Source organism: Pipistrellus kuhlii, unplaced genomic scaffold, assembly GCF_014108245.1.
Source record: "Pipistrellus kuhlii isolate mPipKuh1 unplaced genomic scaffold, mPipKuh1.p scaffold_m20_p_1, whole genome shotgun sequence".
In the NCBI taxonomy this organism is placed as follows: Eukaryota; Metazoa; Chordata; class Mammalia; order Chiroptera; family Vespertilionidae; genus Pipistrellus; species Pipistrellus kuhlii.
The window spans coordinates 107,270,371-107,293,449 of NW_023425404.1; the positions used below are offsets into that span (position 1 = coordinate 107,270,371).

The 23,079-nt window shown below is 40.9% G+C and overlaps 1 protein-coding gene across 1 annotated transcript in view; it reads right to left on the reverse strand.

The window, feature by feature from the left end:
• ST8SIA6 (ST8 alpha-N-acetyl-neuraminide alpha-2,8-sialyltransferase 6) overlaps window positions 1-7,968 on the reverse strand; it is an 82,468-nt gene extending 74,500 nt beyond the window's left edge. Inside the window, exon 1 of the mRNA XM_045587844.1 lies at window positions 7,877-7,968. Within this exon, the coding sequence (XP_045443800.1) occupies window positions 7,877-7,923 (47 nt within the window). The 5' untranslated portion in view covers window positions 7,924-7,968. The remainder of the gene's footprint in view (window positions 1-7,876) is intronic.
• Window positions 7,969-23,079: the final 15,111 nt, after the last annotated feature.

The window sequence follows — 23,079 nt, forward strand, 5'->3', positions numbered from 1 at the left end:
ATGATGTTAATTCTACAAATCCATGAATGTGGTATATTCTTCAATTGGTTTATATCTTCTTCTATCCTTTTTCTAATATCCTATACTTTTCCAAGTACATCTTTTACTTCCTTAATTAAGTTTATTCCTATGTATTTTAATTTATTTTTGTTGCATGGTAAATACTATTATTTGTTTAGTTCCTCTTTCTGAGAGTTCATTATCTTATATAATAAAAGGCTAATATGCAAATCTACTGAACAGCAGAACGAGTGGTCGCTATGACATGGTCAGTGTGCTCCCACAGAGTAGTCCCACTCAGCCAGAAGCCTGGCTCATGGCTGGTGAGCACAGAGGCAGTGGTGGATCCTTTCCCACCTCCTTGGCAGCATTAAGGATGTCCAACTGCTGACTTAGGGAGAGTGGGCCTAAGCCGTCAGTTGGACATCCCCTGATGGCTCCCAGACTGCAAGAGGGCTCAGGTTGGGTTGAAGGACTGCCTGCCTCCCCCATCTCTGAGTGCACCCATTTCATGCACCAGGCCAATTAGTGTATAAAAATGCCATCAATTTCTCAGAGTTAATTTGTTATCCTGCTACATTGCTGAATTTATTTATTAAACCTAGTAGCTTATTGATAGAGTCTTTAGGGTTTCCTATGTACAGTATCATGTCATCTGTGAATAATGATATTTTACTTCCTCCTTTCCAATTTGGATGCCTTTTATATATTTTCCTCTTGTCTGATAACTTTGGCTAAGATTTTCAATACTATAATAAATGAGAGTGATGAAAGCAGACATTCCTGTCTTGTGTTCCTATTCCTAGGGGAAATGGTTTTAGTTTTTGCCCATAGAGTATGATGTTGGCTGTAAGTTTGTCATATGTGGCCTTTATTACATTGAGGTATGATCCTGCTAGTTCCATTTTGCTGAGAGTTTTTATCAAAAATGGGTATTTGATTCTGTCAAATGCTTTTTCTGTGTTTATTAATATGATCACATTTTTGTCTTTTATTTTGTTTATGTGATCTATCACATTTATTAACTTGTGAATATTGTACCAGTCTTGCATCCCTGGGATAAAACCCATTTGGTCATGGTGTATGGTCTTTTTAATAGATTGCTATATCCAATTTGCTAATATTTTGTTGAGTACTTTAGCATCTATGTTCATCAGGGATATTGGTCTTTAATTCTCTTTCTTTGTTGTGTCTTTATCTGGTTTTAGAATTAGGGTAATGCTGGCCTCATAAAAAGAGGTTGGAAGTGTTCATTCCTCTTCAGTTTCCTGGAATAGTTTTAAGAGTACTGTTGTTAGTTTTTCTTTGAATAATTGGTAAAACTCCCCCTGTGAAGCCATCCAGGGCTTTTGTTTGCTGGGAGTTATTTTATTATTGCTTCAATGTCACCAGTTGTTATTGGCCTATTCAGGTTTCCTGATTCAGTTTTGGAAAATTGTACTTTTCTAGGAATTTGTCCATTTCATCCACATTGGCCAGCTTATTGGCATATAGCTGTTCATAGTTGTTTTTTGTGTTGTTTTTTGTTTGTTTGTTTTTTGTGTTTTTTTTAATACAAAATTTTGGATTCTGTAGTACCAGTTGTCACTTCAATGCTTTTGTTTCTGATTTTATTTATTTGGACCCTTTCTATTTCTTGACGACTCTGACTAAAAAGACCATGTGGAATTACTGGACTAAAAGAATAGTTTATTTTTTATTCAAAATAAAATGAAACATATTTTGAAAATGCTGCTAAATGTTGGTGTTGACAGTGTTTCTCTCCTGTGAGTAAATAGTTGGTAAAGGGAATGGAGCCTGGAGGTTGTGGAAACATGTTGCACTAGCTGTGCCTAGACTAAAGATAACAGCTTTACAAGGAGAAAACAAAATCTTCATTTTTTTTCTAGTCCAAAGATTCTATAGGATGGTCATAAAGTCTAATAATACAAATAATACTATTTTGTCATTTATTGTAATGTAATATCCATAAATCACTAATTAAGGATTTGCTTGGTTTCCAGACTTGGTGGTCACCTTATATAGTTAATTATTACTCTCCTCGGGGAAAGGACAATGAAGTTTATTCCAGTTGCCTTAAAAATAATTATTCCAGTGAGAGTCCTTCTCTCTGCTTGGGGGTGATTTCTGTGTAAGCTTTACCTCTGGAGTTTTGGGGAGAGGGATAGGAAATAGGAAATGGCGTGACCCCTAATTTCATACTCTACTCCTCTATCCTTCACTCCCCACTCCTTTCTAGCAAAATAGACAGCATCTTTTCTTGCTACATTTAATTTTGCCAGAGAGGGCCATTCACAAAGCAGGTCATGTTCACCGTGTGAATTGCTTCTCTCTTCCCTTCCATTTTTAGTAACTCCCTTGTCCATTTGGTGTTGCAAAAAAAGAATGTGGTCTGATCATGAGCTATCATCATCCCTTTCCATACATAATAACCCAGTCTGGTGTGCAAGGCCCTGATGTGGGGAACCCATGAGGCCATATTCCAGCTGTGAAGAAAAATCTGCTTCCTGCATCTGTTGAGATGTATTATAATTATGATTGTTTATAAATCCCATATTTTATATTTCCTTTAACAAACTGCAAATTCTTGTCAAAATAAATAACATTATCTGTATGCTCCTGGGAATTTCCCAATTTAATTAGTGTGTGCATGAGAGAGAGAGAGAAAGAGAGAGAGAGTGTGTGAAACATTTCCAAAAGGGAGAAAGCTCTTGTTTGGCACGGATATTCCTTCCTTCCTTGGTGATAATTAGGCTACCCTAGGAAGTTCAGGATCTCTGAAACACAAGATTTCCTGTTTTAAACTTTTAAAAGGAGCAGTTCACTTAGAAGATTCACCTTGGAGTTAGCATGTGTCTAACTCCATTTCATTAAAAGATTCTTTTCTTTATTTTAAAGCTTTGGCTATAATAGTCAGAAAGGGGATAAATAAAAACAAACTGAACTGTTTTTAACTTAGAGAAAAGAGAAGAAAAACTAAAACTCAATCTCTATGTAAGCTCAAGGAGTCATAAAGCAAGAGGGTTTTCCTAGTTTTATGAGAATTTGTACTACTGATTTTTATATCCTCTTGTTTTTGGGACGAATAGCTCCCTGGGGGAATTTGTTGAGTTCCAATGGCAATTCACTGTAATCCCTTTTAACTCAAATCAGTTCTCTAACGCCATGACAAGCTGTCTCTGGTTGACTGTCCTGTGAAATGTCAGCTCCACTTTTCCGGACGTCGCGTGTGTACAATGAGTCGATGTCGGTGTGGGAACGAAGGGGACATCTGTAATACTTTCAACAATAAATACTTTTTAAAAATATATGAGGTTGTTGTTGTTAAAAAAAAAAATGTTTTCTCCCACCTTTAAGAAACACTTTAGTGGCCTAGAGTCAATAGAATGATGAGAATGGTGGAGTTATTTAATATAGGGTGTCCTCAAAAACTGAATAATTATAAAGGCCATGTTTATTAAAATACATGTCAGCCCTAGCCAGTTTTGCTCAGTGGACTGTGGACTGAAGGGTCCTGGGTTCAATCCCAGTCAAAGGCACATGCCTAGGTTGCAGGCTCAGTCCCCAGGTAAGGGACATGCAGGAGGCAGCTGATCAATGATTATCTCTATATTGATGTTTCTATCTCTCCCTCCCCCTTCCTCTTTCAAATCAATAGAAACATTTAATATATATATATATATATATATATATATATATATATATATATTTCATTTTCAAAATTGAGCTATCAGCTGTTAAAGTGTGTTACATTTTTTTGGACACCCTGCATATGAGGCAGATGAATCTGGTTCACCACTGCTGATTGGTGCTTCCTTTCATAGTATATAGTTGTTGCTTTAAGCAGCTTTCCAGCCAGGCACTACGTTTCCTATGCCAACCACACACAAACTCCACTCACATTCTATTGGCCAAAACCAGTCACATGACCACAAACATCTAGGTGGGCCAATTGCAAACAATAGAAGTGATGTGTGTCTCCTCCAAGCTGTGTGTGCTTTCTCCATAGCATCTTCATATTCGCCCGCAAGCCTGGGATCATCTGCTGAAGATGGCTACCATGTAAGACGGAATGAAGCAGAATCCCTAAATCAATATTAGGAGAGTTGCCTAATCAAGAAAGAATATCTATATTGAATGTTGTATGAGAAGGAATAAAATTTTGTGTTATAACATTGTGCTTTAGAAGATTTTGGTCGAGTTCAACTACCTTGACCAAATGGCAGACATCAAACAAGTATAACTGTAAATATTCTCAGGATCTAAAATCATCTGGGAAAATGGAAGAGAAGCACAAGGAAGAAAAAAGCTCAGACAGAAAAGAAAAACCCAGGAGGGGAGAAATTAGTTCATTTCCTGGGTCAACCCCTAAAAGTACCTGCTCTTAGAAAAAGCAGTCCATTGGCCTGCTCAGTATGGCTCAGTGGTTGAGTATCTACCTATGAACCAGGAAGTCATGCCTGGGTTGAGGGCTCTATCCCCAATAAGGGGCATGCAGTAGACAGCTGACTAATGATTCTCTTTCATCATTGATGTTTCTCTCTCTCTCTCTCTCTCTCTCTCTCTCTCTCTCTCTCTCTCTCTCTCTCTCTCTCTCTCTTTGTCTCTCTCACTTTTTCCCTTCTTCTTTGAAATCAATAATAATTATATTTTTAAAAAGAAAAATCAGTTCATTGACCTGAAGCAATGTGGACTAAGATGGAAAGGTTGGTTATTCAGACAATTATCATTTTGGTAAACATACAGTCAGAAAAAAATTCTAAATAATCTTTGCCATGTTGAAAATAAGCAGTGCTAAGATTCTTTCCTAGCATTTTAAACACAATATCATATTTTATCTGTGGGGTAACTGGTGAAGAATATTGGGTTGAAGAAACTCAGAGAAACATTCAAGGGGAAAAAATAAGATAGAAAAACAATGAAAAACTAAAGACTCAAAGTATGAAAACAAAGTAGTTTCAAAAAAGGAATAGAAGTTTATGGATTTCAGGATACTGTTTGTAGAGCTAGAAATTAGAGATGGTAGAGAAAAATGCTTTGAAGACTTAAGAAGTATATTTATTCATCCATCAGTTTATTCAACAAATATTTACTGAGCAACAACTATATGCTGTGTCTGTGATTGACACCCGGGATAGAATAATTGTAAATAAGCCTTTTGGCGTTCATAGTCTCCTTAAACAGAAAATAAAGAATGGTGATACATAGTACCCTACTCCTCAGAAGGGCAACTATTGACTCAAAAATATAGTGAAGGCCAGCGGAGAAAGGGAGCACTGTTCCTCTCCCATTACAACTCTGTCTCCCTACGTTCTGTGTCAGCTCTCTGAAGGGGACAAATTGGCTGAAGAAAGTGGAAAGTCTCAGACTTCAGCAGACCGTGACAAAAAGAGAGCTAAATAATTATTACTAAGAAAATGAAATTACTTTTTATCACCACACACTGAATAGCTTTCCTGATTGTTTCCTGTAAGGCTGCAATAGCAGAGGTGGCAGAATGCACAATTCCTGATAATGACAATAGGACTGAAAAAATTAGTCTCCTGTGTGCAAAATAACATCCACCACAATGGGCAATCCATGCTTGCTCTCTCTGGACCTTTGCTGAACAGAATACCAGTGCAGGCTAATTACATGAGCAGCTGAAAACTGTGTGTGTACTGGAAAGCTGCAAGAATACCCCCTGAAGAATACCCCAGGAAAACTCTTAGTACCAAACACAAAATAACAGAAAAAAATCGAGAGAGCAGACATGAGAGCATCTGCACAGGCATTTTCATTAGCATCCTACAGTTAACCATTATTGTGGATGCACATAAAAGAGCTGTAATATTCTCTGCCTTAGAAAACACCTTCCTGGATGCAGGAATTCTGCAACCCCCCGTGCCAACCCAGTGCTCTGCTCCAAGGAACAGCTATGGAACAGCCTTACATCGAGGACTTTTGTCACTTTGAGGTGCAAAAATAGTTCGTGTCAGAAAGAGTGTTGAAGAGTCAAAGGCCACTTCCACACACTGATTCACATGTTAGGCGAGTACAACTGGATTGTCACAGGGGAAGGCAGAGCAAGGACCAATTTTTCCAAGTTCTACTCTTCATGAGGCGAGATGCCGTTTATCTGCAAGAGGTTTCAAATTTGAGTTCCTCAGGAAAAGTTTCAGAAAGAGCTCAGTAAATAACAACAAATGGCTCCAATATGATCCAAACAGATGTGCAGCCCCATATATAATGCATGAGCTACTGTAAGTCCACCCCAAATCCAATGAATTTATTGTTTGAAAAGAGATGCATCAGCAAGTGTTCATTCTTGCCATCTGCGCAGTAAGCGAGGGTCCTGGCAGGAATGATGGCCCAGATTGTGTCATTTAAGAAAGGCTTAAAGTAGGGGTACTCCCTAAAGTGTGGGCAAAATGTAGGGAAATCCATGTATAGTATCAGGGGACTATTTATAGCCTATACCTAAGAAGAATCCAGGGGAGGGAGAGGGGAGGGGAGGAGAGGGAAGGGGAGTGCAGAGGAAGGGAGGAGATGGGTTCTAACAAAAGTCAAGGCTTTCATTCAGGATGCAACAGCTTCCTTCAGTCAAGGATGTAACTGACCTGGAGGAACACCACAATAAGAAAGCTTCTTTCCTTATTCCCTTTTTCTGACCAATTTCTAGTGCTCCTCTCTGGGTCAAATCCAAGGAAAACCAGGCCACAAAGGAGCCTATAGATTAAAGTCCTTGTAGGTTGGGCTCCCAGAGCAAAGAATGACCCAGACAAAACCATAGTGAAGAGAGAAAAGTGGCTCAGGTGTGGCAAATGGATGGTCCTCAGCACAGGCCGCTTCTCCAGGAAGCTTAGGGCCCATCAGCTTAGGAATGAAGGAACAGGAAACAAAAATTGGAATAGGGCTAAGCTTTTGTGATAAACTGAGCTAACCAGACTAATTGTCCAACCAGACTAATCAAAATCAGAGATCTCGTCCAGTATCAGGCTTTCCTACTGATTTGAAGGATCCAGGCAGTGGAGAGTCTCAGACAAAGCAGAGAGGAGCCTGGGACAGCGAGGATGCTCCCTGGCCCTGTCTTCCTGCACTGGGCATGCCTGTGGCTTAGAACAGCAGGTGAGGTCTCAAAGTGAGGTCCGTGGGGTCCCTGGCACAGCAGGAACATTTAAACTACGGCACGTCCTCCTTTTACCCAGAGACTTGGATGGCCTAGGAGCCGCTTTCCAGGGAGACCTGCCTCAGAAATCCTGGGTCCCATTTACTGTAAATAATCCCTAAGGCAGGGAACAGCCTGTTAAGGGCTCTCAATCAATAAGGACTCTTTCTCCCAGCAGCTATCATTAGCCCATAACCCAGAGGTGCAGTTAAAAAGAGATCAGACCAGGTTGCCTACTTTGGTTTCTCCTCACGCAATCTCCCACACCCCCAGAAAAGGGAGTGAATGGATTTCAGGCAGCCTTTTTAACTCCTTCCTCCCACAAACACTATGTTTATATTTAATATATAAATATATATATATATATATATATATATATATATATATATATATATATATATATATATATCTAAGTGACAGGAACACCAGAATGACTGGAAGGCCCTGTTGCTATGACATGTACTGACTGACCATCAGGGGGCAGATGCTCAATGCAGGAGCTGCCCCCTAGTGGTCAGTGTGCTCCCACAGCCAACTTCCTATGGCTGGCCAACCAACCCTGGTCCCTCCCTGTGGCCAGCCAATGTCCCTCGCCCCGTCCTGCAGGCCCAAGTCAGCAGCTGGAAGGCCCCAATTGGCCCTGATTGCAGACCAGGCCTATGGATGCTACCTGTGCACAAATTTTGTGCACCGGGCCTCTAGTTTAGAATATAAAAGTATAAAACTTACTTTTTCCTTTTGTTAGAGAACTTCTGTAAGTCATCTTGCAGATTCATGCACCTCTCCGTCTGCTGGAGCAACTTATTCAGGTAGGTACTATTTCATGGAAGAGATTTTAAAGAAAGGTTGATTTAAAATGAGAGCTTACAAGATGCTGTTAATAGAAACCAGATTTAATTGCTAAACTGTGCTCAAATGAAGTCTGGTGTGTATTCCATTATTAGATTTCTCGGTGGAAAAGGAAATTGATATTTTCACTTCTGTTGGGTCTAAAAAAAAATCTCACACTATAATGTCAAAAAGAAAAGAACTCCTTTGGAAAATGTTACATTTTCATGTTTTCCTATTTTAAGGTTATTGTGTGCAATGAACGTGTTATTGAATCGTTTAACCATTGTGTGTGTGAGCAGACTTTATTTTTAAAAGATGTCACTGGTAGGAGGCATGCAGACAAAGGAGATCAACAGTTCTCTCCAGAAAGATACAAAGTAAATCTGGCCTTTGATGATTATAGTAGCCATGAAATAGGGCCTTTTGCAATAGCAACCACTTAATAGCTACTGCTTTATGAACTTGAAAAACTGGAGCTGGAACAAAACCAAATCAAAAAGTAAGGCCCTGGCCAGAGTTTCTCAGTAGTTAGAGGATCAGCCAGAGCACCGAAGTGTCTCAGGTTTGATTTCCAGTCAATGACACATACCTGGGTTGCAGGTTCAATCTGACCCCAGTTGGGCATGTGTGGGAGGCAGTCAATCAATCAATCAATGTATCTCTCTCACATTGATGTTTCTCTCTTTCCCTCCCTTCCAGTCTATCTAAAATCAATGGGAAAATATCCTCCAAAAGGACTAACTACAGTAAAGAGCAAGGGGTTATGGAGTCAGGTTACCTATGAGACTCATGGACATGTATGTGCTACTGAACCACTCCAGGCATCAATTTCCACATCTCTGGTCCTTCCCTCGTAGTGTTATTATCATCATATGTACAATAACATAGAAGTGGATCTAAAGCACTTGACACCATGCCTAAATAGTAAATATTCAAAACCGTGTAACATATCATTTTCCTTGGCCTTCAAATTGTTCATACAACTCTGACTACTGTTAACCCATTTATTTGACCATCCTGAAGGTATTTGCTGAAGACAACTTAATATGGGCTGCGGGCCAGGCACAGGATGCTTAGGATGTGATGGTGGATAAAGCAATCATGGACTCTTTCCCTAGTGGGGCTTGCATTCTGGTTAGGGAGAAAGATTCTTCAAACAAAAACAAATAAAAAAAAAAGTGAATATAGTATAGAATTATGAGCTGTGATTAGGATCATTAAAACACCAGTGGGTGCCTTGGAGGAGAGTAAGAGGGAGACCCCTGCATACTGAGGGGCCCCTGAGATGGTATCCTTTAGGTGATGATCTCAAGAATAATGCAAATGAACTAGATGAACTTTGGGCTGAGTGTGTGTTTGGGGGACAGGGAGGGAGACATTCAGGCTGAGGCAAAACCCTGTGCAGAGGCCCCAGAATGGGGAGTAACCCAGAATGTTTGAGGAATTGGAAGAAGGCAGGTGGGTCTCACAGCTAAAGGCTAACGGGTGTTGGGAGTAAGTAGGGGCCAGAGCACACAGGCCTGGTGAACCACGTTGTGCATTTATCTGCATAAGGAGCAATGCAAGGTTTGGGGCAGGAGAGGGATGTGACCCAACATATGTTTTAAGAGGCTCACTACAGAGAAAAATGAAATGGGAGGAAGTAAGATACAGAAAATGTGATAAAGTTAGGAGGGTTCTAGGAGAGAGATGATGGCCACTGAGACTATGATGTCATAAAAAACACCCAACTCATAGTTGTTTTACACGACAAAACAACTTTGTTACTTGCTCATGAAATACCCACTGCGTGACTGGGCGGCAGTCCAGGGCAGCTGTGCACCTTCATTTCAACAGCCTGCTTCCACCACTGCTGCAGCAGAAGATGCTGGAGGCGGCCTTCCCCTAGGTCTGAATGGTCTACCCCGGCCAGAACTAGTCACTCCCCCAGCCTGACCGCAACATGGGAGTCAGAAAACAGCGCCCGTCCTGAGTGCCCAGAAAAAGACGTGGCCCTTGGCACCAGCCTGCCCAGCAGCCTGAGAGCAGCTACCAGATGTAAGATCTATCCTGGAGATAAAACTGACAGGACTTCAAAATAAATTGGATAAGGGAGGTGAGGGAGCAGGAGGTGTACGGGCAGAGACATAAACAAGAAAGTTCCATAATTAATTCTCCAATATTTCTCAGAAATGCCTTTCCAAAACACTGTGCAAAGTGTACATATGGGCACATAAAATCCTTCTTTATCCTGATATGATTTTTCTCCCCTCCCCCACTGCCTTCCTTCATCTCCCTCCTTCTGTCTACATGCCTCACCTTCTGTGCTTCCTGAATGTGTAATCATACTTTCCAAGCATTTGTTTATTTTTAATTGGCTGTGTATTTTATTCTGGCAGCACCATTAATGAAGTGAATTACCAAGCCAGCAGTGCTTTGAATTATGATGGCTTTGCAATATTGAATTGTAAAACTGCAACAAGCAAGCACCCTTAGGATTTACTGTCATAAAACTTTCCTTAAATTGGAGAGTATCTTTGTTAATAAAAAGTCAAAACAGTTTTGCCCAACTAAATCACACACGACGAATGGAAGGCAAGTGAAGTGTCAGGCATAAAGTAGCAATCCTATATAATTATCCTATATAATAAAGAGGTAATATGCAAATTGTCACTCCAACACACGAGATGGCTGCCCCATGTGGTCAAAAATGGCTGCCCCCATGTGGACACAAGATGGACAGCAGGAGAGGGCAGTTGGGGGGGACCAGGCCTGCAGGGGAGGGCAGTTGGGGGGGACCAGCCTGCAGGGGAGGGCAGTTGGGAGGAATCAGGCCTGCAAAGGAGGGCAGTAAGGGGTGATCAGGCTGGTAAGGGAGGGAGTTAACGGTGACCAGGCCAGCAGGGAGGGCAGTTTGGGGAAACCAGGCCAGCAGGGGAGGGCAGTTAGGAGCAATTGGGCTGACAGGGGAGCAGTTAGGCATCGATCAGACTGGCAGGAGAGTGGTTAGTAGGGGTTGTCGAACTCAATCAGAGAAGGGGCCAAAATCTAAAATCCAGCCTAAATCGCGGGCCGAATGGTTTACTGAACAGTCATAAACTGTCATTGTGATGGAAACGCAGCAGAGTGCAGTGATGACAGCGCGGTGCGGGCCACATTGCAAGGCCTGGCAGGACGGATTTGGCCCGTGGGCATTGTGTTTGACACATGTGGGTTAGGGGGTGATCAGGCTGGCAGGAAGAAGAAGTTAAGGGCAATCAAGCAGGTGAGCAGTTGGGACCCAGCAATCCTGGATTGTGTGAGGGATCCCAGATTGAAGAAGGTGCCAGTTGGGCTGAGGGACACACACACACACACACACCTTCCCGCCCCGTGCACAAATTTCATGCACCAGGCCTCTAGTGAGAGAATAAAATCAGAGGAAAAAGAAACAGCATCTTAAGGGTCACTAGGACCAGCTTTTGAACCTGGGCTCCCCTCGTTGACTGTGGTCTTTGAACCTAAGGGTTTCCTTTTTAAAATATTTACTCAATAAAGTAGTTATAGGTGTGCAATAGATGAAATGTTTGTCTCCCTAAATTCACTTGTTGAAATTTCCCAAGATTATGGAATTCAGAGACGGAGCTCAGGGAGGTGATAATGCTCATGAAAGGGTAGCCCTCTTGAATGGGATTAGTGCCCTCAGAAAACCGGCCTGAGAGAGTCCTTGCCCCCTCCTGCCTATGAGGTGACAGTGAAACGATGGCCATGGATGAGGAATCAGAATTTCACCACAAGACCCCAGATCTGCAGGTGTCAGGATCTTCAATTTCTCAGCCTTCAGAAGTGTGAGAAATAAATATATGCTCTTTATAAACCACCCTTTCTATAGTATTCTGTTATAGAGACCCAAATGGAATGAGACTAGGGTTTATACAGGATGTGTTTAAAAACACCTGGCTCCCTAACCAGTTTGGCTCAGTGGAAAGTGTTAGTCTGTGGATCGATTCTGGTCGAGGGCATGTACCTTGGTTGCAGGCACATCCCCAGTAGGGGGTGTGCAGGAGGCAGCTGATCGATGTTTCTCTTTCATGGATGTTTCTAATTCTCTATCCCTCTCCCTTCCTCTCTGTAAAAAAAAAAAAAATCAATAAAATATATTTTTAAAAATAATTATAAAATTAAAACACCTGGCATACAGAAGTCAATGAATAAATGCTGTGTTCTTATTCTCCTAAACACATCATTGTATTATTTCCTCAAATCACATGGGTCATTATTCCCACAGGGCTCAGCACCTGCTCCCACCCATGGACAGTCATGCCCCAGTGAAAGGAACAGAAAAGGAAGTCCATTGAGTTTCTCTCTTTTTTCTCTTTCTCTCCTGTCCCCTTTTCATTCAAAGAATCTTCACAGTTTTCTTCCTTTTCACCTATTGTCATTAAAACCCTCCTAGAATCCTATGGTAGCCCCATTGTTAATGTTTCGAGGAATGCCAAACTGCTTCCCATAGTGGTGGTACCAGTCTACATTCCCACCAGCAGTGAATGAGGGCTCCCTTTTCTCCACAACCTCTCCGACACTGTTGTTGCTTGTCTTGTTGATGATGGCCACTTTAACAGATGTGAGGTGGCATCTCTTCGTAGTTTTAATTTGCATTTCCCCGATTGCCAGTGAGGTTGAACTTCTTTTCATGTATCTATTGGTGCATGTCTTCTTGGGAGAGATATATTTTCAGGTCCTCTGCCCACATTTTGATTGGGTTGTTTTGTTTGGTGTTGAGTTTTACAAGATCTTTACATATTTTGGAAATTAAACTTTTGTCAGAGCTACTGTTTGCAAATATCATCTTCCATCTGGTTGGCTGCCTGGTTGTTTTAGTGAAATAAGTCAAACAGAGAAAGCTAAGAACTATATGATTTCACTCAGATGTGGAATGTAAAACTGAAACTCATGTACACAAACATCAGTGTCGTGGCTGCTAGAAGGAGAGGGGTGGGGGAAGAAAGGGGTCCTAATAGGAGGTGACAGGAGAAGATTTGACTTTGGGTGGTGAGCCCGTGGTCCTGAATACAGATTTTGTTAATAATAATAATCCACACATGAAACCTATATGTTCATGTTGACTAATATCATCCCGATAATTTTTTTAATTAAAAAAAAAACCTATCTAGGAAATATATAAGCATTCACACGCTAATACATAAACTTCAAATGTTTGTCTGCATTAGGCACCTGACCAATATAGCCCTTCTCACTGACCTTAGGTAGATCCCCCAGTTCATGTTGTTTTCAACAGTGTTTGAAACACAAATCAATAGCATAACTGCCATGTTTTAAAATGCCTGAGGACCTGACTCTGCAGGGATGTCAGGGATCCCTGGAGAAGGGGGAGGCGCGAGGTCTTCCTGGGAGAGGGCTAGGTCACCCAATTAGCCTGGAGAGTCTCTCCTCTCTGCTAAGTGGACACAGTGAGAACCAGATGTTTCTTGAATCTGAGTTCACGGGGAGAGCCAAGAGGGAGGTACTTGCTCTTGGAAAAGGAAAAGAAGAAATCTCCTCAGTTCCGAGTTAAGAGAAGACATGAGCTGTGCAGTTGGCACCCACTGCATACGAAGACATTAGACTGAGTCCCCCTTCACTTCTAATGTGGGAACGTCTCTCAGGTAAGTCAAAGACGACAGAGAGAACCTGATTGAGATGAGAGTAGGAATGCCCACTACCTGGAGTCAGAGGCGACCTGGTGGAAGAAGAAACTGTACAAAATGAGTGTGAGCTGACTTATGACCCCAGGAGGGCTCATGGGGGGTCCGGCTGGAAAGTCCCCTCCACAAGGACTGGGCGTCAGGAAGAACATGCGATGGCACAGGACGCTACAGATGTGGAGCACAGCATAGCCTGTGCCAGGAACTCACATTCAGGTAGAAGAAGTCTATAAACTGGACCCCCTAAAACTAACTGAAGTTGGTGGTCTGAGCACTTGGGTCTGGGGAGAGAAAGCACACAGGAGTCATGAGGGCTGCCAGACAAGCTGTGAGAACCAAAAGCCCTAGGGCCAGACTTCTGCGGGTTCAAAGTGACAATTATGTTTCTGTCCGCTCTGTTCCTTTCAAAATTTCAATTTTCTGATGAAAACCCCTTGTAACAACATCTTACCAGAATGCGTTAGCGAAGACAAAAAGAATCAGTCCGCATGTGATCTGACAAACTAGACGATGGACAGTGATCCCAACACAAGTCATGGAAGGAACAGTGGCCACCCCCCTGGAGCTCCCCTAGACCTCGGTGGACCAAGTTAGCCCTTGAAGTCTCCCACACCAGATGCTGAGAAGGCTCCCACTGCCCCGCCGATGCCTATCTAATCGCGCCATTAAAAGACCACAATCTCTGCCTATTTGTCACTATGTAAGATTGCTTGTCTGCTCGTGTGTAGCATTTGTAGCATCTTGCCTGCACTCAATTCCCAGTTCCCTTGATATTTTATCACACTTGCCTGGCAAATCAGTGATAAGAGAGTAGTAGAACTCCTGAAATAATACATTCCTATAGTTAAGCCCTCAGGACTGCTGGGGAGAGAAATCACACAGTAGGTGGGGCTTTGATAAACTCATGGTGTCAATTTTGCTTGGCCTTTTGTTCACCTTAACAATTCTATTACTTATTGCCAGCCACCTCCTCCCTCCACTTCCTTTAACAGCTACTTTCCACATTCACTGTTTTGCTGTCTTCGCCATTCTGTGTCTTCCTAACTTATTTAATCCTAGTTCAGGAAAAAATGACGCTGCCTGGTATGAATTGATGTTTAGCCATAAGCCATCCTCACCTTCTATCTCAGAGAGAATAGTGTCTCTCCTCTTACAGAGGGACAAGCCACCTGCCATCATATCCCTCCCTGTCTCCTCTAAGATCCAGGCCCATCCTTTCATTTTTCTCTTTACTGGATCTTTAGCCTTTCCCGTCCACTGTCTCCTCCTTCTCACGCTCATCCTCTACCATCTCAATGTAAAAAAAAAAAAAAAAGCCAAACAACTCATTCTACTAGTCTCTCCTACCTAACGCCTTGCTCCTCCTTCAAACTGCAACCCACTTCTGACCCTTTCCTTTACCTACAAATCCAGGAAACTATTCTTGGAAAAAATCTCCAAATTCAAGGCGCATTGCAGTCCTCTTCCTTCACCCCCCGGAAGGACTGGAACCACTGACCGCTCACTCTGCACTGTTCCCATCGCAGTCCTTTCTGTTTTTCTACCTCTGACTGCTGATTGGGATCCTTTTGTAGGTTCTTTCTTAGATCAATCTGTAAGTGTTGGTGTCTCCATGGTTCTCCTTTTTCTGCCTGTTACTTTAAAGCAAGTGGTTGGTATTTGGTTACAGTATTTCCCAGGACTTTCTCCAGGCCTCTTGTCTTTACAACTGCTTGTTTCCCCAAACATCTCAACCAGCCTCTTTTCCCTTCTGCTCCATCCTCACTGTCCCTGAGATGAATGGCCTCATGTGCATTTGACCATGTCGTGTCCCTGCTCTAAGACCTTCCATGGCCCCCATCAGCTTCAGGACATGCTCCACACTCCTTAGTTTGACATACAGAGCCCCTGACCACGACTCATCTCTTATTGACTGTTTGATAAACATTAAATGATACAAATTCCTCTTTCTCCATTCCTTGCAAGTCATGTTATGGATTCTGACTGCTTTCATTATTTAATTATAGAATTTATTTGTTTAGGCAACCAAGCCTTCGGGCACATTTTCATCACTTCTAGAAATCTTTAATGAGATTGGAGGGAAAATATACTCAAAAACAAGCATTTCTTCTATCATCATCTGTGTGGTTGATCTGCTTTTTAGCAATTCTCTCTTTATAGGTCAGTTCTGAGTTGAAAGTGATTGGTTTACAGAGCCACCGTTGGCAAGATTTCACAAAATAGCAAGAAGCTAAGAGACTCCTGGAAAAAGAATAAAAATTAAGATTCTGATAATGCAAAGAATATCTCGAAAACAAGCAAACAAGTGATTTGACCCCTACAAAACAATGTTATTGATACTTACTGGGCATCCTCAAGGATCTCTGAAATAGAGTTTGCCTCACCTTCTGAGTATTACTTGTAATTAGTGCAATCAGGCCTCTGGACCAGAGAAACATCCCTCAAAAAAAAAAAAAAAAAAAAAAAAATCTGCCTGTAGGCAACTAAGAAGTTTCAAGAACATCCAAATCCTACCTACAGTAACCATAAAGGGGGCAAAACTAGATTGTGAATCTCAATAAAAAGCTTAAAACCAAAGTAATGTTATTTTCTCTGAAGAAAGAATTTCTTTACAGATGGGAAATGCAACCTAAAATGGAAAGCCCAAAGAATTAGAGTTCTCTCGTTCACTTCTCCTGCTCCTTCTCCTTCACTGACCACCAGCAGAAATGCCCCCGTAAAGCAGTGCAACAGGCTGGCCTGCCTCTGGCACAGAGGCCATAGTGGCCACTTGTGTTCTGACTTCGAGTTCATCATGCAAACTGCTGGCTACAACATGCCCATGTAGTTTCCCTGAGAGAGAACAGGATGCATCCAGCCCACTGTGTAGTCTGATTACTCTCTCTAATTGACTGGTACTTTGGTTGACAAATTGCCTGCCTATGAGTTTGGTTAATCTACCTTTGACATACCAACCGAACACAGGAACTACAGAACCAAGTCTTGGTGCCTACAGAGATGGGCAGACCCTGGCCTGTGTCTTTGTTCAGTCATTCATCAGGTATCACTGGAACTCATACGAGGTGCCACTGAGAGTTGTGGCTGCTGGAAATAGGACAGTGAACAAGACAGCGTCCCTTCTGCCATGAAACAAGGAGCCTGATGAAGAGGACAGTCAGGTTAACACACACCTACCGTGATGCGTTTGCAGAATGAGTGCTGGCTATTTTCCACAATCAGATTAATCTCAAGAAACCATGAATCTGTGTTTTGTTAGATCTCATTTAATTCAAAATATAGAAACTGCTTTTTAAATGACTACATAAACTTCACCTTTTATTCAGGAACACTGAAGCCTACAGAACTTGCAAAAAAAATTTGCAATTGGCTTTCTCTTAACTTTTACCTGCCTTTAGTTGCCCTTGACAAAGAATAATTAGCTAGCTCTCTACTATTAAATTAATTTCCATAATGTATTCCAGCCCCCCTACCATTGTTTAAAGATAGTTTTCAAAAATGTAAAACCATAAATACCCTAAAAATGTAAAATCATAAATACTCTAAAAAATGTAAAATCACAAATACCCTAAAAATATATAAATCAAATTACAGAAGAGTATACTCTGTACATAATGAGGAAAGCAGGAGAAGCCTAAACACAGACACACAGATACATTTATAAAACAGGTGAATGTGCACATGGCAGTAGAACTGCAGGGGGTGGGGAGGGGAGCGAGGGGGGGGATGCGCGGTGCTGCGCAGAAGTCAATTGTAGCTCCACCAAATAGGATGTAATTTGCATATGTATAGACAAGAATTGTTTTTGCATTGCTCTGCGTTAACTATAACTTACAGTGTTGTAAAATTGTTCCCCAAGGGTTAGAACTAGGTAACTCAGGGGTGTGTGATTGAAGAATAGTTATCCATTGAAGTACATTTCCCAAACCTGTTAACAGTATCACTGCCCATCACTATAATGTTAAAGGAAGAATCCACAGCAATGAGCCTGACAGACCCTCACTTCCTCTGAATTTCAGCCCCCTCCACTCCACTGCTTGCCTCAAGAGGAACAAGTGGGCCTGGCTTCACATGAGTCTTTTAGAGCAAACCAGAAGCATTAACTTACTTGAGAAGGTTGAATTCTGATATAGAGATTTATTAAAAATTTTAATCCAGGTGGACAAGAGCAGGATACTAAATAGAAAATGAGCCTTTGGCAAAGTAGGGATAAAATGTTTAAAGGAACTGATGGGGAAGAAAACAAATGGCAATCATTGGGCGCTGGTGTCTCATTTCACTGGTCCTTCAGTGTGAGACCTTTGGGGCTAGAGAAAAGCTCAGTGTAGTGCAGAGTCAGGGTAGAATTCATCTGCAGTGCAGCTTTCTAAGTCTTTTCTAACCCACCTCCAACAATACTTTCTTACTCTACACAGCCAAGATTGTTCTGTGCTCTCTTTAAGGTGCTCTGAATTTGAAAACCTTGAATAAACTGAGTATTTTTTAATACCAATGTCCATATATCTTGATGCAAAATTATCATATACCTCCTGGTTAAGGATGAAGATAACAATCAAAACATCTATTGGGTGGTCCTTAGCTGTCTGGTACTGTTTGAAACACCTTACACAGCTGTCATCTCATTAATACCTCTCAATGAATAGACAAGGTAGGCATTGTGTGTTTTACTGATGAGGAAAATAAGACACTATAAGAATAAAGAACCTGCCTAACCCTACTCTACTAGTTAGAACTGGAGTGGAGTTTTGAACCTAGACACCACGGTTCTCTGGTCTTAACACTGTGCTATTCTACCTCCCCTTGTAGGGGAAACGTCATCCCTCAATGGAGAGCTATTCATGGTCTGCAGTATGCTCCCTGTTCCCCTTTAGGTTAACTGACTATGAGTCCATGTTTGCTGACAATGTTTCTCTCCTTGACTAAGCTCTCCTGAGGATCCTCTGAGCTCTTTTTCAACAAGGCCCGGTCCTTGGGCATGGCTTTCAGAACCCAATTTTAGCAAGAAGCTTGCAAAGTCCGTTTAGCCATAATTCCTCATCCTCTACATGTGATCGCCCTCAATATCTGACAGAATTCCTCCTCTCTCAGCATCCTCAGGTGATATCCAATCACCCTGGCCTGCCATCAGCAAGAATCCTGTCAGGCCAGATTAGTTGAATCACTTCTTACCCTTGCTGTTTCCTCTTAGTAATTTTCCATTGTTAAAAACAACAGTAACAACAACAACCAAAACAAACAACAACAACAAAAACCAAGTAGGAGGCCCAAAATGGAGTCACTTGTATTAAGTACCACATCAGCAAACCAAGACTTAATACTTAACCTAATTGCAGTCTTAGCCTCTAACCTAGTTTAACCAGTCAGCACCAGTGAAGTAACTGGCCTTATAAACCCCTTCCATCCCATATAGGAATGTAACCTAACCATAATCTACCTTTTGCACTCTTCATTTAAAAACTTCCTTATCCCATTCCCTTTCTGCTTTTAAAAGCCTTTCCTTTTCCATAGCTCTTTGAAACTCTTTTCTGTTTGCTAGATAGGATGCTTCCCAATTCATGAACCACTGAATAATTCAAAGCTAATACGAGCTTTAAAATTTACTCAGCTGAATCTTGTTTAAGACTATGCACTGACCCCTGGCCTGCTCCTTTGCTATACATTCCCACATTTCCTTGTTGAATTTAGAGTAGAGCTCAATCTCTGTCCCCCACTGCACCACAGCAATGATCCTTACACCTATCACAGCAGAACTGAACAGAGTCTGTCTTACCATTTTATCAAGTGTCATGAATAATTTTTTAACAGAGCTATTTTGCAACTCTACAAATTGTAGCTAGCTGACAGCAATGCAAAATAATTCTCATCTATAGGCATGCAAATAAGTTATGTCCAGTGGAAAGACAACTCTCCCCCACGGTGGAAAAATTATTTTGCCTCCATTTGCAAATTCATCCCAAGATCCCTGACTTATAAATGCGTCTGTGCCTTTGATCTGGTTACAACACCTTACCCGTTTTATCACAGAAGAGCTAAATAAAATCTTTAAAAAGTGTTCATTTTCACATCTGTGTGAGAGACATGATTTCATTAAAATTATATTTTAACACTCTGGATCAGAGTGCTGAAAACACTTCCCAGTTGAATAAACACATTACCCTGATCAAGAAGATAAACTTGGGTGGCAACCTGAACAGAGTTCAGATCCCTGGTCTGCTACACACAAGATGCTTAGCTCCAAGGAGGTGAGGGAACTCCTCTAGGCTTTCAGTTTCATTCCCAAAATGGATGTAATACCATCTCTGAGCTAGATGTGGTGCAGTTTATAAGAAATAATGTATGAAAATGCACAGCACAGTGATTGGACCACAGAGCCCTCAATGTCATGGCAGGTCACTTGAATCACTGCTTCTCAAACGGCAATGCACCCATGAACCACCTGGGAAATTTACTAACATGCAGACTCTGGTTTAGGAGATCTGGGTGGGGCCTGATATTCTGCATTTCTAACAATCTCCAATGAAAATAATTTTATGGTTGTGGTCACCACAACATGAGGAACTGTATTAAAGGGTCACAGCATTAGAAAGGTTGAGAACCACTGGGCTAGGGCTATTTATAACAATTTAAAGTTCATTCCACCATCTTCTCTTCCAGAAGAGAAGATGGTGGAATGAAAAAAATGTCATTTATATCATTCTTTTTACTGTAAGTTCTATGTACTTTAATGGATAATAGTTGAAGGATGCCAGCCTTTTCAACAAAAAGGCCAATGGGTGTTGAGTTGGAAATGTCAGTTATAATTCATAACTATAATTCACATTAGCTATGTAATGCCAATAAAAAAGTTCTCCATCCCAACTAAAAAGTGAATAAATTTCTCTGTCAACTCAATATTTCTTCAATAAAACTTGAAGAAATGAATTCTGGGATAAGAACTTTAATGAGAAAATAACTTTTATCTGTATTTCATGTTACTTTATGATAGTTTTTGAGATAGCCATATAATCACTGGATACACTTAAGAGTTTTAAAATGCTTAAATATGCTGGGACCGGTTTGGCTCAATGGATAGAGCATCGGCCTGAGGACTGAAGGGTCCCGGGTTCGATTCCGGTCAAGGGCATGTACCTTGGTTGCGGGCATATCCCCAGTAGGGGGTGTGCAAGAGGCAGCTGATCGATGACTCTCTCTCATTGATGTTTCTAACTCTCTATCTTTCTCCCTTCCTCTCTGTATAAAATCAATAAAATATATATTTTTTTAAAAATTAAAAAAAATAAAATGCTTAAATATTTTGAGCTATAACAAAAGTTATAAAATAAGTTTAGTCATCAAAGAGTGAGTGGAAACTCTCTTATAACCTGTAAGTTAATAGTTCATTTTTCTATCGATATATTCATATTTCATAGTCAGTTTCAAGAAAGCATTATGTTCAAAACTAGGGACCTCAGATTGATAATCTTATGGAATCTTCTCTTTTAAAAAATGAGCAATCAAAGTTATAGGGTAGTACAGTGGTTTTTGATCATCAGGGTGAGGAAAAATGAAGCAATGAGAACTGGTCCAACACTGGGTGCCAACATGGAGAAGCCACTTAATCAATATGGAGGCTCCAGGGAAATTATACACTACAAAAACATAAGCATTGCAGAAACTCATAACCGGTGAGCAGTGAGCAAAATCCTAATTTACCAACCTAACATTCAAAACTGGTAGATGTTTGCATGTCTTACAAGGGCTTGTTTGGGTTTAGTTGTGAAACTCAGGTGAGCAGTTATCAGAGTGAAAAGCAGTGCAAAAATCTTGACGAAATCATATCCAAACAGTTGGAGACTTCTTAGATATGAAACAAAATAACAAGAAAATATGTAATAATAGAATAAAAATAACAAGTGGACCATCTCATCTTACTGTGGCAACTTTATAAATATGAAAAGAGGTAAAAGACCCTGTCACATAATAATAATGATTTTCCTAATTCTGAAATAAGATAGAAACTACCATTTAGTTAACAAGCAGCACACAAGAATCTCCCTTTTCGATCAAGATTTTTTTTCCCTATGACCCATGTCTTATAACTGTGAACTAGAATTTGTTCAAAAGCAACTTCTAGAATTTGCCCATAAATCCATGTCACACTATTTCCATGTCTGTCTGTAACATGACTACATCTTTCTCATCTATTAGTAGCCTCCTAACAAAATGTTTTTAAATGGAGGAATGAATAAAAGAGTGAACCCCAGTTATTTTAAGATGATACCTCATCCAGGGAAATATATATAGATTCTGGAGTTGATAGGATAGAAAAGAAAGCTAAACTTCAGGGGGGAAACAAATGGAGAATTAGAACCAAAAGAGTCATCTTGTGATCAATTCCCAGCTAATTATAAGATTCAATTAACCAGAAGAACCAGTTTCTGTTCATCCTATTTAATTTCGATTTCACCATATTTAATAAGCTGTTATCCAAATATTCTTACTAATATTGAATGAAAAGAGAACTGGGTGACAAAATTTACTTTGTTTGTAGGTAAACTGTAATTAGGAAGGGTTATGAAAGTGCCCTAAGAGACCTATCCATCACAAAATGGAACAATATAATTACAGATGAAATTCAACAGGAAACTCTTAGAAGAGAAGAAATCCAGTTACTTCCATGTGGTGTTGAATTCTGAACAGTGCAGTCAGTCAATCAAGTCTCATTTTACACAGGAGCAATAAACCTACTCAACAAAATTGAGCTCTTGATTACATTAAAGTGTATTAATCTTATATGTGAGTATCCACAATTTTCCAGGTGAAAAAAATGTCCTATTATTTCACTTAAATGTTGAGATAATTTGAATCTAATTAAATCAGAGCTACTATGTCCAGTTATAGATTTTTATTTTGGAGGGAAGAGGGGGGAGGGAGATTGAGGCAAAGGGTTTTCTTTTTGCTTTGCTGTCTTCCATTCTATTTGGCTCTGTCTCCATTTGCAACAGAACCTCTTTCCCAGGACACCCCAGACTCCCTAAAGCACCTTTCCCCTCGGAGGCTATCCCTTCTTGCTCTTTAATTCCTAGCCCATTTCCTATGCATCTGAAAAACTAGTCTTTGTGAGTAGGATCACATGTGGTAATGGGTTTGTAATGTATGGCAATTCACAATGAACATTATTAGTAATTTAAAAATGCTTTTAAGGAATGCTTGTTCCACCCTCACACCCAACCCTGCTGCCTTTAAGCAGAACCAAAGAGAGGTGCCACCCTCTGGTCTAGTGCAAGAACTGCAATCACTGTGAATCTCTGGCCCCTTCACCTCCCCAATCTATACTCGTGACTACTCAGATCTCAGCTTCCCATCCTATCCAACCGGATGGATTTGCCTTTCCTGGTTTTCATTTTGGGTATCTCTCTTTGCCATAATTAGCAAGAACTGTGACCACCCTCACCCCCAGTA